Source organism: Leucoraja erinacea, chromosome 5 (assembly GCF_028641065.1).
Source record: "Leucoraja erinacea ecotype New England chromosome 5, Leri_hhj_1, whole genome shotgun sequence".
NCBI lineage: Eukaryota > Metazoa > Chordata > Chondrichthyes > Rajiformes > Rajidae > Leucoraja > Leucoraja erinaceus.
The window spans coordinates 30,406,120-30,423,438 of record NC_073381.1 but is presented as its reverse complement, the minus strand read 5'-3'; the positions used below and the strand labels follow the sequence as shown (position 1 = coordinate 30,423,438).

Here is a 17,319-nt window from a genome sequence, read left to right as displayed (position 1 = left end):
TGTATAAGGGAACTCTATCTTGGTTCTGGTGCGGTTGGGGTGTGGGGGCTGATTTATGGATCATAGGGAAAATGGGGTTGAGCTCCACCTATGGCAGCAGAGAGGGAAACACGCTTATGAAAGAAAGACATCTTGGATGTCCTAGAAAGAGAAGCCTCTGCTGGGGAACAGATGCGGCATTGGCAGAGAAATTGAGAGTAGGCTTCACGGATCTCCTGGTTGTTAACCATTTTAAGCATTCCCCTCACCTTCCCTGTGGCCCAACGTTGTGACTTTATTTGTAAACCAGCATCTGCAGTTCTTTGTTTCTACTGTTCTTCATGTGCACTGTTATCCTTCATGTGCACTGTTGATCTTCACTTCCCTTTCATAAGATGGCATAAAATCAGATGGAGCAACAGCTAAGCCCCCAGAGATATGCAACTGTGTGCCTTACTTGGAATGGAAGGGGCAGGACCCACTTTCCCTGGAGCAGCTATTGCTCATGCTGTAGCCAATGATGAGATTATGGGCTTTGCTACACAACAATACAGTGATGGCAGAGGCCCAAGGAGTCTTGGGGTTATTAAGTGGTCCCTGCACTCTTCCTTTTGAATGCAGTGATATGGCAGAGAATTACAAGAATTGTACTGGGGTCACAGGAGACACAGACAAGGCAGGTAGGAGTTGGTCTGTCAGATCGAGGTTTGGGGAAGTGAACTGGAGGATGGGAAAAGATTGATGTGTGAGAATGTATTGCGAGGATGATTGGCTGGGGGAGAATAGGTGACAAAACTAAATTAAAAGATACTAAATACTCAACTGATACTCAGATTTGCAGTGCTGGCTGCATGAACTGTGGACGTAAAGGATTACACTGAGATACAAAACTATTAAACCAGATATTTATAATTTATAAAAAGATTGATTAATTCTATGGCGGTACAAAATAAATGATGCTGCTTGCCAAAAAAACCCATTACTGTCACAGTTTTAGATCACAGCTAAATGTGTCAAAAATGTTTTTTCTCTCCTGTCGGGTTTCCAGTCTGGTCAAATATAGTTACATTATTCAATGAATAACTCTCAAGCCATCACATTTAGTTTTTACTTCATAGATACAATTGCCAACATCCATTTCTGTCAAACAAATTACAATATGTACATGAGACACATATCCTTTTTGAACTGGCACTCCAAGTTGGAGTGTACATCACAAATCTAGTCAGATTTGACACAATGAGCCCACAATAAAACAAGCCACAATGAATGAATGAATGAAGTGATAATTATTAACATGAAGACGGCATGGAGTCAAATCTCTTCAACCAAGTTTAGAATCAAAAGATAGAAATTGCTACCACTGATTATCCATTATCTATATTTGTCGCACCAAATTCCTCTCTCTGTTATATTATACCTTTTATTTTTAAATTATGGGGTTTCTGTTCAAAATAATGAAGAAATATGTTTGTTACAACTGCATGTCCTGCATGATCAAATCATGCAGCTTCTATCTTACATCAGATAACTATTAATACCATGTTTTTTCTGAAAAAAGAGAGCTCTCTGAAGGACCTGAGAAAAATTGCTTTATGTACATTTGTTAGGTAAGAGTTGACAAAATGCCAGGAACTGATGAGTTGATCCAGTTGTTGAATGATGAAAGTAATGCACTTTCAAAGCAATGCACTTATACTGTGTGAAAGAGGACTGGAAAGCTGCCAACCTGTACCGAGTTTTGAATGGGGAGTCAGAACTAATCCAGAAATGACAGATCAAGTGATAAAGAACATTTCAATACCTTCAATTTAGAAATAATTTATCAAGGATTTAGTTTAGAATTAGATTTGGACAGAGTTCCAAAGACGAAATACAATAATGCTTGTTAAATCACAAGTCTTTGTGGAGGATTCTCCCGACGCCGGAGTGCCATCACCCAGCGAGAATGTAGCAGATGAGACGGATGTGAAACTCATCATCGACAAGATGTCTACCATCATCATAGGAGAGACGAATGAAAGACGAAAGATTAATTTTCAATAAATGAGACCAGAAAGCATTAAATCGTATGTTGCAGAGCGCTGAAGGAGCTTGCTAAAACATGCAACTTCTGCGATTGCCTGAATGAAAGCCTCATTCAAGATCGCATCGTCATTGGTATTGCAGACCAGTCAACTAGGAAGGCACTCCTTCAGAAGAGGAATCTGACACTGCATGAGACTGTGGACATATGTAGATCCTCGGAGGTAACAGCGACAAGAATGCAGGTCATTGGCAAAGAGCCGACAATACACAAGGTGGAACGATTCCAACCGAGGGAAAAGATGGTTGATTTTCCTTTGTGAGGAAGAATCAGGGACCAGTCATGTGCAAGTTCTGTGCGAGGACACACAAGTGCAGGGAGGAGAAATGCCCAGCGAATGGGAAGGACTGCAACAGATGCGAATGACAAAACCACTTTGCCTGCTGCTGCAAGCAGAGGAAGGGGAGCATGCAGAAATGGGGTCTCCACAAAGTCGTGGAGACAACTGACACAACGTCCATTTCCGACACAGGGTCTGTGAGTTGCATTGAGGTCACTTCCTCTTCAGGCTTATTCGCTGAGATGCAGGTCGGCACAGCAGCAATCAAGTTTCAGATTGACTCTGGTGCCAGTGTTAATGTGATTCCCAAGGATCTTGTACCCAACAAAGAGGACATCAGACAAGGGAAAATCATTTTAAAGATGTACAATGGATCCAACCTGCTGGTGAAAGTTTGGACTAAAGTCATATTCCGGAACAAAATGAACACCAAGTACCGTGTTCACTTCATAGTGATAGAGGAAGGCTGGCTCACACCGCTCCTGAACGCCAAAGCTGCACAACAGATGAAACTAATCACTGTTCATTACTAGAATTTCAAAAGCCTGAATGCTGTTAGCGAGGCTGACTCATTACTCAAGAGCTACAATGATGTGTTTGATGACAAAAAACCGGGGAGACTACCAAGCAAGGTCAAGTTGGTAACGCAGACAGAGGGTGTGACCCCACCAGTGTCCTGCAAAGCCGGTGCCTGTAGCCATGAAAGGGAATGTCAAGAATGGCCTCATGAAGCTGGTCAAGCAGGACACCTTGACTAAAGTCAAAGAACCAACTGAGTGGTGCAGCAGGCTGGCCGCTACAGAGAAAAAGGACCGCACAGAGTTGATGTTCTGCATAGATCCTAGACCCTCGACAAAGTCCTCAAAAGGGAGATCCACGGACTACCAGTCATGGAGGACGTATTCCCTGTCCAAGGCGAAGATTTTCTCCAAATTCCTCCACTGTGAACTAGATGAGGAAAGCAGTTTCCTAACAACCATGAACACCCCTTTTGGAAGATATCGCTGGAAGAGGTTGCTATTTGGACTGAAAGTAAGTGCACAGATCTTCCAGAAGAAGCTGCAACAAGCTCTAGAAGGATTAAAGGGAGTGGAATGTGTTGTAGATGACATCATCCTAATCGAAGTAGGGGACACCAGAGAAGATGCAGAAAGGAATCATGATGCAAGACTGCAAGAACTTCTTCAGCGATGCAGAGCCAAAGGCATCAAGCTGAACCATAAGAGGTCGGCCACAAGTGAAAACTACTTGTATCACATTTCTAGGACATATAGTTACAGGTCGTGGCCTGAAACCGGATCTGAAGAAGATCCAAGCTATCCTTGAGATGCCCAACCCGACCAATCCAACAGAAATCCACAGATTATAAGGCAGTGTAAACTACTTGGCAAGATTCCTGCCAATGTTGTCGGTCACATTCGAGCCTTTGAGGAGATTGACCCACAAGGAAGTAGAGTGGGAATGGTCATCAGAACATGACATGGTAATGTCAAAGATCAAGGGGCTGTTGACAACGGCACCTATCCTGGCTGAACAGCTGACCATTAAAATCCAGTTTTCTACTGCCTGTCCGAGGCGTATTTCCTCGGGCTGCTAGCTGCTGAAGAAAAATCGGTCCGACTTCCATTCCCAATTTTTTTTTTTTTAAATCGCGAGAATTTAATAATTATATTAAAATAAAAAGCAACTTCTAACACCGTCAACGCCTACAACGTGACGGATCTCAAGTACCGGACAAAACACGGAGTAAGTCGTCTATTTTACATATAAACTTGCTTCTTGGGATGACTTTAATCAATCCTCTATAAGCGAAAATGTGATTTGGGCAACAGTGTTTTTCCTGCCGATATAGGGTTCAAATTCACCACAAATGCAACGTTCCAATCGATCATGTTACAGAAGCAAGATGATTAAAATGCCCATTTTTTTTGGAGATTAGCCGTCTAAATTGTCTATATTTTATGTTATTCTCTCTCTGCATGATCATTATTTTTAAACTAAATATTCATAACAGTTTGAGTCACATGTTTTGTGCAAAAAACAATAATTTGATTATATTTTGAGCGGATGTTTCTAGATTAATTTATGGGAATTAAACATTAAATTCCTTCCATCTGGGATATAAATTCATGACAGTGAGATTTAAAAATCATGTTATATTTTGACTTCTTGTGGAATGGGATTAGTTTGTTATTTGGATACTTAGGCTACGTAAAAAAAATACCTTTTCTTAAGAAATGGAATCTACAGGACATTGTTAATGGGAAAGTAGTGGGCAGAAAGGCATGTCATGTGTGGTTTGAAGAGCAAAAACGTGTAGTTTACAATGCCAAAATTGAAAAGTTGAGGAAAAACAAGGTGTACAGAGTTGCCTATTGGTTATAATCTGAGGAGTATGATGATGCTACTGATTATGATATGCCAATGTACCAGCTAGCAACTGATCTTCTCCATAAAGACTTGGTCTTTTGCTAGAAATTGTAATTTATTTACCTATCTGTTACGGATTTACAGCATATTATAAAATAATATTAAAGTTCTGATCTTGAGAATATCACATTTTTGAATTTTCAAGGCAGTCTGGGTGTTTATTACTATTTCCGTCACAACAGTCAATTTTGTAATTAACTACAATTAGGTATTTAACTAATTATATGCTTTAATTTCAGGTCATCCAAGTAAGATGTTTTATATTTGTTTCAGAATGCTTCAATCTATAATAACTGAAAATTTCATTCATTTCTCTTAATTTTTAAGAAAGATATGGGCATTTGACTGTCCTCGATCACAGCTTTTATGTTAAGCCAAATGAAATGCAATAGGGAACAAGATGCTAATTTCCAAGTATGAAAATGGCCATAACTTCTTTAATACTGAAGATATGAAAGTGAATTAGGTGTCAAATTAAACTTATTTTTATGCTTTATCTGATGGGATAAATTTCAGACTTGATTTTAAAATTTCAAAATTTTGTAGCATTGCTACCTATAGAGAGTTGTAATCCCTATGGGTAGGAGTGTCTCCTGAAGGAGACCCTCCGTCCTCTCACCTAGGAGTAGAAGGAACCTTCAGACATGCTAGGGAATGCATTTTCAGGCCCGGAATGAACTCCGATGTGAAGCAGTTCATTTCAAACTGTGAAGCCTGCAGGTGTAGGAACAACAGAATCAGAAATAAATTCTGATGCCCTAATGACTTCCCAGATCGCCCATGGGAGAAAGTGGGAACCGATATGTTCGGACTTGAGGGAAAGCATTATTTAGTCACAGTTGACTATCTATCTAATTTCAGGGAAATAGACAGACTGTACGACCTGAGCAGCTGGACAGTCATTGTGAAACTCAAGAACCACTTCGCAAGATACGGAATTCCCAGCACTGTGGTAAGCGACAACGGGACACAGTTCTCATCAGAGGAGTTCACCAAATTTGCCAGGAAATGGGAATTTGATCACCACACAAATTCTCCAAGACATAGCCAAGCTAACGGTAAGGTGGAATTGGCAGTCAAGGCAGCTAAGCGAGTACTGAAGAAAACCACTCATTCCAAGACAGAAGCATACTTGGCAATACTGAAATTGCGCAACAACCCTGCGCAAGGAGTGAACAGTAGTCCTGCACAAAGACTACATGGAAGAAGAACAAGAACGACACTTCCAACTACATCAAATCTCCTCAAACCACGTGGTGCTGAGTTACTCACGGAAGAGAGGAAAAAGATGAAAGAAACCAGTCAAAGATATACAACTAACATGCCAAGGATCTGCCAATCCTGGAAGAAGGTGATGTCATAAGACTCAAACCTTATAAACTAGGAGATACCAAATGGCAGAGAGCAACAGTTCAGAAGCGACTGGATGAGAGATCATATGAGTCAGGACTTCTAATCCGACGTAATCGAGTGGATCTGAAGAAGACCGGTGAACTACCCACACACATAACTCCAGAGAAACCACCAGACGTGGAGAAGACTGAGACACCTTTGCAACCTCAGCTGACCCAGGAAAAACCAACACAACATGCATCACCAGAAAAAGATGCAACTCGTGAAACTCAGAACACAGAGAAAACTAAACAAAAATAAAGTGACACAAGAGAAGCGATGCACAGAATGTACACACTGAAAAGAAAGACATTTCTGAAAGAAACGCCATCATAAAGACTAGGGCAGGAAGACTTGTCAGACCTCTGGAAAGATACGGCCAGTATGTCAAGAAGTAAGGTGTTTTGTTGTGATGTACCTACACCAGGGCTCGAAATTAGCAGTTGTCCGGGTGCCAATGACCACCCAAAGTGCCGCCAGGCAACCTAATCGGCGAGTCATTTTGCCCAGCCTGGCACTGCAGATACTGGTTCATACCGAAGATAGACACAAAAAACTGGAGTAACTCCGCGGGTCAGGCCCAGGTTGACTGTGTCATCCACAGATCTATTGGCCCAATATGCAAACGGGAGAGGGTCCAGCAGGGGAGTTTATGATATTTTTCAGCTTGGCCAGCACAAACCTTTCAAGGGTCAGTGCAACAGGCCTGTAGTCATTAAGACCAATAATCCTTGCCTTTTTGGGTACAGGGACAGCAGACTTTGAAGTAGGCAGGGACAGTACAGGTTTGCAGGGACTGGTTGAAAATGCCTGTGTAGACCGATGCCAGTTGTTCAGTACAGTGCTTGCGAGTAGAGGGGGAAACATTGTCCGGACCTGGAGATTTCCGGCTTTTCTGTCTTCTGAACAGCTTCTCCACCTCCTCTATTTTTATTGTTGATGATGGAGAAGTGATGTTGTACAGCACAGAGGGGATGGGTAATTGGGTGTGAAGTGATGATTGGAGAGGGGTGGATGGGAAAGGGTCCAGTCTTTTCAGGCTGGAGTTTTGCTTTGGAGCGCAAAAGGTTAAAGGGGGATTTGATAGAGGTCTTTAAAATCATGAGAGGGATTGACAGAGTTGACGTGGATAAGCTTTTTCCATTGAGAGTAGGGAAGATTCAAACAAGAGGGCATGATTTGAGAATTAAGGGACAAATGTTTAGGGGTAACATGAGGCGGGACTTTCTTTACTCAGAGAGTGTGGAATGAGCTTCCAGTGGAAGTGGTGGTGGCAGGTTCGATTTTATCATTTAAAAATAAATTGGATAGGTATATGGACGGGAAAGGAATGGAGGGTTATGGTCCGAGTGCGGGTAGATGGGGCTAGGTGAGAGTAAGTGTTCAGCACGGACTAGAAGTGCCGAGTTGGCCTGTTTCCGTGCTGTAATTGTTATATGGTTTAAGTAGGTGTGAAGTGGTGAATGGGGAGGAGTGGGTGTAGAAGGGTCCAGTCTTTGCAGACTGTGGTCTGGCTGTGTTTGTTGGGGAGAGGGGGAGGGGGTACCAGGGTTACGTTTTTGCTTGTCAAACCTGCAGTAAAACTCATTCAGGTTGTTGGTCAGCTGACGATTGTCCAAAGAACGGAGGGCTTTCCTCTTGTAGCTGGTGATTTCTTTCAAGCCCTTCCAAACTGAAGAAGAGTCACTACCTGAGAACTTGCTCCTCAACTTCTCAGAGTACCTTTCCTTGGCAGCTCTGATTCCTCTTTTCAGCTTGTGCTTTGCCTGCCTGTAGAGGTCTGCATCCCCGCTCCTGTAGGCTTCCTCTTTAGACTGTCGGAGCTGTCTGAGTTCCGCAGTAAACCAGGGCTTGTTGTTGTTGAATCAGGTCTGGGTCTTAGTTGGAGTGCAACTGTCCTCACAAAAGCTGACATATGATGATACCGTGTCCGTATACTCATCGAGGCTTGTGTTTGCTTCCCTGAACACATTCCAATCCGTGCAGTCGTAGCAGGATTGTAGGTTCTCAATGCCCTCGCTTGTCCACCTTTTCATTGTTCTGACCACAGGCCTAGCAGCTTTTAGTTTCTGCCTGTAGGTCGAAATAAGGTGAACTGGACAGAGCGACCCAGACCCACCCGGGGAACAGAGCGATATGCGTTCTTGATTGCCGTATAACAGTGATCGAGTGTTCTCTCCCCTCTGGTGGGGCAGGTAACATGAAGTCTGTATTTTGGAAGGTCACGGCTGAGGTTAGCTTTGTTAAAGTTCCCCAAAACAATGACCATGGAATCCAGGAAGTCACTCTCTACCCTCATTACCTGGTCAGCGAGTTGCGTTTGTGCCTCACGTACGCAGGCTTGGTGGGGGATGTAAACTCCAGCGAGAATAAAGGAGTTAAATTCCCTCGGAAAGTAGAAGGGTTTGCAGTTTATAAAGAGGGGCACTAGGTTGTGAGAGCGGAAGTTTGACAGTACCGTGATGTCGCTGCACCAGTCCTGGTTGGTATAGAAGCATATTCCATCGCCTCTTGATTTCCCCGCTGCCTCCACTTCGCGATCCGCTGTGTGAAGTTGGAAGCCAGCCAGTTGCAGCGCGCTGTCCGGGGTCGACTCACAAAGCCAGGTCTCGGTGAAACACAGGGCAGCGGCTCGAGAGACGTCCTTGTTTGTCCGGCGCAGGAGTTGCAGTTCGTCCACTTTGTTATTGAAACAATGTACGTTTGCCAGGAATATTCTCCAGAGTGGTGTGAGTGATCCTTGTCGCCAGAGTCGGGTGAGTGCTCCAGAGCGCTTCACACGGGTCCACCTCTGTCTCTTGGATACAGCACTAGCCCCACCGACGAGTATGTCCAAATAATCCAGTGAGTGAGAGAAATCCGGAACGATGTTTAGTGGTACTGTATGTTCGATGTTAATGAGTACCTCTCTCGTGAAAGTAATCTTTGTAGGGTTTTCATAGACGACACAAATGAGAAAGCCTCATCATATACATTTGACATTCAAGGTATTCAATAGCTTAACGTCAATAGCTAATTCTTAAGGGGTTGGACAGGCTAGATACAGGAAGATTGTTCCCGATGTTGGGGAAGTCCAGAATAAGGGGTCACTGTTTAAGGATAAAGGGGAAATCTTTTAGGACTGAGATGAGAAAAACATTTTTTACACAGAGAGTGGTGAATCTCTGGAATTTTCTGCCACAGAATGTAGTTGGGGCCAGTTCATTGGCTATATTTAAGAGGGAGTTAGATGTGGCCCTTGTGGCTAAAGGGATCAGGGGGTATGGAGAGAAAGCAGGTACAGGATACCGAGTTGGATGATCAGCTATGATCATATTGAATGGCGGTGCAGGCTCGAAGGGCCAAATGGCCTACTCCTGCACCTATTTTCTATGTTTCTATGTTAACCTTCAATGAAGTCCCCACCACCAATACTCTAGTTATGGGGTAATACGGGCATGCAGGCAGTGCTCATTTGTGACAAGGAAATTAACTGGACAGATTTGAGGCAATGTATCACCTAACCTTTTCCATCATGTGTCAGATCTGGAATATAATGACATTTCCTCCACTTGTTTGGCTGAGTGGACCTACTATTTTGTAAAAGCTTAATTCCATTGAGCTCACCATCTTAAAAATATATCAAAAACATGATTGCCATGCACATTATTCATTAAATACACTGCAGCAAATCAACAAAGTTTTGACATCACATCTCATACCCCTGGCCTTTCACATATAGGACAAGAGCATCACTTCTGTGGGAGAACCAGAGCATCACCACTCACTTGTCCTTTGGTGAGTCACACAGACTAGACAAGAAAAGCTTTGTTCGTTTATTGTGACAAGGCGGTAAAATACTGAAAACACTCCATTTAACGACTTGCAGTAGTCTGTATTCGAAGTGTTTATGTCTAGCTGGTCTAATGTCTGATGTTAATTGCCAAAATCATGGCTTTTGGTAAAATGTTCCAGAGAAAGGAACCTACTGCAGTTGCAGATCACTTCCAGACATTGCCACAAAAGTGGGTTCAGAAGTTACGTGCTCTGGTGGAATGACGTTTAATAAAACCCTGAAATCCTGATAATTCCACAGAAACCAAATCTAACACTAATCTGCTTCAAATGAAAACTGGAATGAAGACCCCCATCTCATTTATTTACTACTGCCAGCAGAATTGCAATCATGTGCTCCGAGATATCGTTACCAACCAGTTTCAGTTTAGTATATAGTACATAGGTTCTTTATTGTCATTATAACATGTAAACATGTGCAACGAAATTAAAAATGCCAACCAGTCAGTGCACCATTCACACATTATCTAAAAGCTAACGATACGTAAAAGAGAAATATCTGAAATAAAACAACTAAAATAAATAACATGAATAAACCAAGCATAAACACACAACCATACATTCTTCTGTCGATTTCACAATCCCTTTAGTATGTAGCGCACCTGCGCTCATTTGGTGGCTACATTAAGTGTAGTTATTGCTGTGGGATAAAAACTGTTTTTGAGTCTGTTTGTCCTTGTCCTCATTGATCTGTACCGTCTGCCTGACAGCAACAGTTCAAACAGGAAGTGCAGTCTCTGCTGGACCTTTTTCAGCAGCGCAGAGGTGTTCATGCTCCATGTCGGTCCTCCTCAATGTGGATTCCCAGGAAGCGGAAATCCGCCACCCCCTCCACACAGTCCCCTCTGATGATTAATGGTGTAATGTCCGTTTTCTTCTTCCTGTAGTCAATTATGAGCTCCTTGGTCTTTGAGGTGTTGAGGAGCAGGTTATTCTCTCCACACCACACTGTCAGCTGCTCCACCTCATCCCTGTAGGCGTACTCATCCCCTCCAGAGATGAGCCTCACCACCGTGGTGTCATCCGCGAATTTGACAATGGTGTTACTGTGGTGGGCGGGGGTGCAGTCATATGTGTAGATGGTGTAAAGCAGGGGGCTCAGCACGCAGCCCTGTGGAGAGCCGGTACTGAGGCTGAGGGCCGTGGATGTGTGATGGCCCACTCTGACTCTCTGGCTGCGACCCCATGCAGGTGGAGTGTGGAAGTCCCAGGTCCCCCAGTTTGTCCACCAGTTTGTGGGGAAGGATGGTGTTAAAAGCAGAGCTGTAGTCTACAACGAGCATCCGCACGTAGCTCCCCCGCTGCTCCAGGTGGGACAGTGCAGCATGGAGGGCTGTGGCTACAGCGTCCTCTGTGGATCTGTTCGCTCTATATGCAAACTGGTGGGGGTCAAAGCTTCGGGGCAGAAGTGATGTGATGTGACCCCGGGCCAGTTTTTCAAAGCACTTCATCACCACTGGTGTGAGTGCGACTGGCCGTTAGTCGTTGAGGCTGGAAATGTGGGGTTTTTTGGGCAAGGGGACTTCAGACGGGGTGGGACAGTGGACTGGGCCAGAGACTGGTTGAAATTCCTCGTAAAGACTCCAGCCAGCTGGTCTGCGCAGTCTTTCAGCACGCGTCCAGAGACGCCGTCGGGTCCAGCAACCTTCCTCGGATTGATGGCCCGCAGCGTGCGCCTCACCTCATGCTGCTCTATTTTGAGGGTTAAGCTGCTGTGGACCATGTGGTGTGATGTGGCTGTCTCTGGTGGCTCCACTTCAAAGCGAGCAAAGAATAGGTTCAGCTCCTCTGCAAACGAGGCGTCACCTTCAACAGCTCCAAGGTTGGTCTTGTAGTTGGTGAGATACTGGATCCCCTGCCACACCTGCCTGCTGTTGTCACTGTCTAGGTGGTCCTCTATCTTCCTCCTGTAGTCTGATTTGGCCTCTCTGATGCCTCTCTTCAGGTTAGCTCGGGCCGTGCTGTATAAAGCCCTATCGCCAGGCCTAAAAGCGGTGTTCCTCTCTTTTAACAGCCGCTGGACCTCCCGGGTCATCCAGGGCTTCTGGTTGGGGTAGACCCGGATGCGTTTGTCCACTGTGACAGTGTCCATGCAGTTTTTAATGTAACATAATACACTGTCTGTGAACACCTCCAGGTCCTGGTGTTCAAACACATCCCAGTCCTGCAGCTGCTGAGAGGCACCATCAGGCCAAGTTATGATGGTCTTTGTGATCGTAGGAGCAGTTTCCTGAGGGGGGCATATGCAGGAATTAAAAGCAGGGACATATGGTCAGACTTGAAGTTTGTACTTGAAGTGGGAGTCTGCTGCACAGAAATACTGCAGGGAGCTGCCCTGCAGGCACAATGCTCATACAACTGTAGTTTATTAACAATTACCAAGGAATCCAAAGTCTCATGTTTTCTAAAAATACCTTTCACTTTGACTTTGGTGGGGTAGTAGCAGGTTACGCTGCACAGACCACTCCTCCTTCTTCCTTCTGCTGCTGGTGTGTTTAAGCTAGAACGATACTCTGGCTGTGGCAGGTGGTGATAGGGGTCAGCAGTTTAGACAATGCACAACCAAAGGGTTACTGAATAGAACAATGTGTCGATGCTCTAGACCAGTGATTACCAACCTGGGGCCATATGGCCATGGCAAATTTCAGGGAGGCCACAGAAACTTTTGGGGATTTAGGGGGCCACCAGCTCAATGAAGGGGGCCACAGAGCTACCACCCTGTTGCCTCCTAAATTTAAGTTCTAATAAATTTAAACCTATGTAGTTAAAATATTTTTGATGTATGATTATGAATGGTTGTTTTATTGAACCCACAAAATATTTTTGATGTTTGTGGAATAGAATAAAAGAGAATATATGTGCAATTAATAGACACTGATATTTTTATGGAAGGTATAATATTGAAGTACTTTTTTTCCGCTAACAATGTCAGGGGGGGCCACAGAAAAATTAAAAGATCCCAAGAGGGCCATGAGCTAAAAAAGGTTGGGAACCACTGCTCTAGACATCCCAGGAAGAAGGGATAGAGTAATCAGTGTTACTTTTCCTGCCTTTGTTTGGTTCTACAGCCTTTTTCCAGCGTTGATTTATGAGAAAGATGCAATTCTAATCCACAACCACTTCCTCCACAGCAGACAGTAAAGGGTCTGTCCCATGAGCATGCGACTGCATGCGGCAAGCGCGACCTATCGTGGTCGCTTGAGCCGTACGGCCTCGCGGGGCCGGTCCCACTTCGGTCCCACTATGGAGTTGTGCGGGGCTGGTCCCGACATCGCACGGGGCTCCGAAAAACTGACACTGTCCAAAGATTCTGCACTGCAATGGCCTGCCGGCCCGCAACCGCATTATGACCGTACGCACCGCCTCGACGGGTGTGCACAGCGTCTTGACGGCGTACGCCTAGCGCAAACTTCCCGCGGACTTCGCTCAAACTTCACGTCAACTCGTACGGGATCACTCGACCTCCGTGTGGCCTCCGCTTCCGGTTTGGTCGCGCTCGCCGCATGCAGTCGCATGCTGGTGGGACCGGCCTTGTACGGGGATCACTCGACCTCCGTGTGGCCCCCCGCTTCCGGGTTGGTCGCGCTTGCCGCATGCAGTCGCATGCTCGTGGGACAGGCCCTTAACACATTTTGCAGCTGGTTCACAGATACCCGGCAGCCTCTCTTCTGCTTCCTTGATTTGATCCTGTAATATTTGTAAGTTAACCTTTATCCCACCATTCGCATCCCATTTGTTGAGGAAAATATTTATCAGCCAATTCCGATGTGGTTTTAACATAAAAATTCAATCCCCAAATATTTGTGTCCTATACATTGCTGTTACTATTGTTGCCCAATCTGTACTCTCCAAACTTTTACAGCTGCAATTTCCCTTTCTGACAGCAAAAGTAGTTTCACGATAAAATCAGCCAATAGCAGGGATACGCAAAACAGGTTGACCACACAAGTGACGATAGGGTCTACGCTGGACAGAATCAGGAGACAGAAGCCTGGTCTGAGGCACACCAGAGAGATCTGCCAGTGGATTCTGTGGGCAAACTGAACAGGGACATCTTCTGAATACAGATGCATATTGAGTGGATTTGTCTTTTTTTTTTTAAATCCGCATCGCAATTGACATTCTAAGACAATAGTCATACAATATTCACAATCTACTGCTATCCACTCTTTTCACCTCACCTGTGGTGGACCACTCAAAAGAAGTCTGCGGGGATGAAAGACCTCGGTTCTAGTCTGCGTCTTGTTCAAATCCATATGGTTTTGCTTAGCTATTGTCCACTGGCGATAGTACAGGGATTGTTCGGTGGAAGTCATCATCTTAGCCAACGAAGGATGAAAGGAGGTAACCCACTGAACAGAATGGTGAGGGAGGAAAGATGATAATTTGGCCACTCCAGCACTATCCACTTTAGTAACTATCTCATGGACCAATTTTGGGAGAAACACAGTTGGTGGCTGACTTGCTCCTTTTGTCTTTGGGCACTGCGATGACATCTGCCCTATAATTGGAGTCCGAGTAAAGGAAGCGTTTGAAGAAATAGTCTTTGAAGTTCTCCTTGCACTTTTGTTGTTGGTGTTAATTTGATCTAAATTAATTCTATGTTTTTCCAAATGTTTAGTCTCATGGATAGACATCTTCCCAGTGTTGTCTGCTCTTGGCTTTGACATCTCTCTGACTAGAGTACTGTCCTCAACATTAACTGATTCAACATTCAATGGATTTTTTGCAGAGTCTTCAGCTCCAGAGACCGAGAAAGGATCATTGTCGCCGATCATGCCTAATTTTGGCATAGAAAAAAAATAAAGGGATTAGTTTACATCAGATGAAAAATAGTAACTTTTGAATAATTCATGTTTTGGTCCATTACACATTGAAAAAGAAATGTCAAAATTCCATTACTTTTCCTACTTGAAGCTTTCGGTGATTTGGATGAAGCCGAGTGATTAGAATAGGAACGTTGTCGCTTAATGCCATTTTTTTTAATCGAGTCTCCAACTGTTGGCGCTAAAATAAAAGCAACAAAAGAAAAATCACATTGAAAGCCCATCTAATATTTCAGTCCAATAGATACTTGCAATCCTTGCTATCCCCTTCAATGTAGCAATTGCCATTTCTGAGCATAGCCAATGGGACGTACATGGCATCAAACCTGTGGTACATTACAGCCAATCCTGTGCATCAAATGCTTAAACTCAGCACAGACCAAGGATCAAGGCAGGGGTTTCCTGCTCAATCCCACGTTATGGTTGTTTAAAAAATAATAACAATCTCCAGGACTGCCTTACCCTATTCAGAAATGAATCCACTCATCTAAAAAAAAGCAGAGCATTTAGTCACTTGTATGTTTCAGTGCAACTTGCCTTCATTTGCAACACTCTCTTCATCATCATTAGTGCTGCCTGGCTTGTCTAGGTCACTCTCAGAGAGATCATTCATTGTACCTGTTTGCCCAGAGGCATCAGGCACTATATAACAAGCAGCCAGACCCAGTTCTTGTTCCAGAGCCGTTCGCAAAAGACAAGTTGAATTTATTAAACGCAAGTCATAGTATTTTGCAGATCTGTGATAAAGGCAAGCAAACATTCAAATTAATCAATTTACTTCAACATAAAACAGAATTGACAGATTACTTATTGTATAAAAAATCTGTAACCTGCCAGAAGACAAGATTCATCCAAAACTTTAAGGGAAATGGCAGCGGGGAGCAAATCATTATTAACATATGCCAATGTGAGAAATGACCAAGATAATCATTGTCTTTAATGTGCACTGATTCATGGTGAGGCTTATTCAGTGCAATTTGGGCAAGCGCTGGAAAAGGTTGCAAATAAACCAGCACAAATTAGACTGTGCAGTCAACGTCTCCACCATCATTGACACTGGCTTACAAAATATTATGTTGGAATCCGTCATCGGCCAATAAACTGCTTATTAATCATAATTTGGAGTTGATGCTAACTGAATCAATTTGTGATCACCACTCTTAAATATTTTAAATAGTCATATTAAAGTGAAAATGTGTCAAAATGGTGCATATGTGCACTGTTTCCGCCGTGGCAGACACTAAATTCAAAACCTCTTGGAAACCTGGGCCACAACATTAAAATCAAATCAACTACTCAAATGAATATTTGGAGCCCTGTTTAAATATTATAATGAAGTGTCCAATCTCTTGCTGATGGATTAACTCTGCATACTAAAGTGGATAGGGATATGTTAAGCAAGAACAAATCTTGTTTTACACATTTACAGGTAACAGACTCCTCCAGAAGGAAGTGAACATGTAGCAAAGAAAAGAATATAGGACAAATGAAGCTTAACTACAAAGAAAATAAGGATGCCAAAGGGCAAATCTTGTTTGTACACATTTACAGGTAACAGACTGTAGGGGAGGGGGGAGGAGGAGAAACATAGAAACATGGAAACATAGAAAATAGGTGCAGGAGGAGGCCATTCAGCCCTTCGAGCCAGCGCCACCATTCATTGTGATCATGGCTGATCATCCCCAATCAATAACCCGTGCCTGCCTTCTCCCCATGTCCCTTGATTCCACTAGCCCCTAGAGCTCTATCTAACTCTCTCTTAAATCCATCCAGTGATTTGGCCTCCACTGCCCTCTGTGACAGGGAATTCCACAAATTCACAACTCTCTGGGTGAAAAAGTTTTTTCTCACCTCAGTCTTAAATGGCCTCCCCTTTATTCTGAGACTGTGGCCCCTGGGTCTGGACTCGCCCAACATTTTTCCTAGCTTGTCCAGTCCTTTTATATGTTTCTATAATGTGTCCCCTCATCCTTCTAAACTCCAGTGAATACAAGCCTAGTCTTTTTAATCTTTCCTCATATGACAGTCCCGCCATCCCAGGGATCAATCTTGTGAACCTACGCTGCACTGCCTCAATCACAAGGAGGCCCTTCCTCAAATTAGGAGACCAAAACTGTACACAATACTCCAAATGTGGTCTTACCAGAGCCCTATACAACTGCAGAAGAACCTCTCTACTCCTATACTGAAATCCTCCTGTTATGTAGGCCAACATTCCATTAGCTTTCTTCACTGCCTGCTGTACCTGCACACCAACTTCCAGTACAAGGACACCCAGGTCTCGCTGTACATCCCCCTTATCTAACCTAACCCAATTGAGATAATAATCTGCCCCCTTGTTTTTGCCACCAAAGTGGATAACCTCACATTTATCTATATTATACTGCATCGGCCACGCATCTGCCCACTCACTCAACCTGACCAGGTCACTCTGCAATCTCCTAACATCCTCTTCACAGTTCACACTGCCACCCAGCTTTGTGTCATCTGCA

General features: G+C 43.9%; 1 protein-coding gene across 1 annotated transcript in view; it reads right to left on the bottom strand.

Moving 5' to 3' along the window:
* greb1 (growth regulating estrogen receptor binding 1) overlaps positions 1–17,319 on the bottom strand; it is a 207,486-nt gene that overhangs the window by 35,366 nt on the left and 154,801 nt on the right. The window contains exons 21-23 of the mRNA XM_055635321.1: positions 15,365–15,564; positions 14,904–15,008; positions 14,183–14,781 (exon numbers count right to left, since the gene is read on the bottom strand). Of these exons, the coding sequence (XP_055491296.1) occupies positions 14,183–14,781; positions 14,904–15,008; positions 15,365–15,564 (904 nt within the window). The remainder of the gene's footprint in view (positions 1–14,182; positions 14,782–14,903; positions 15,009–15,364; positions 15,565–17,319) is intronic.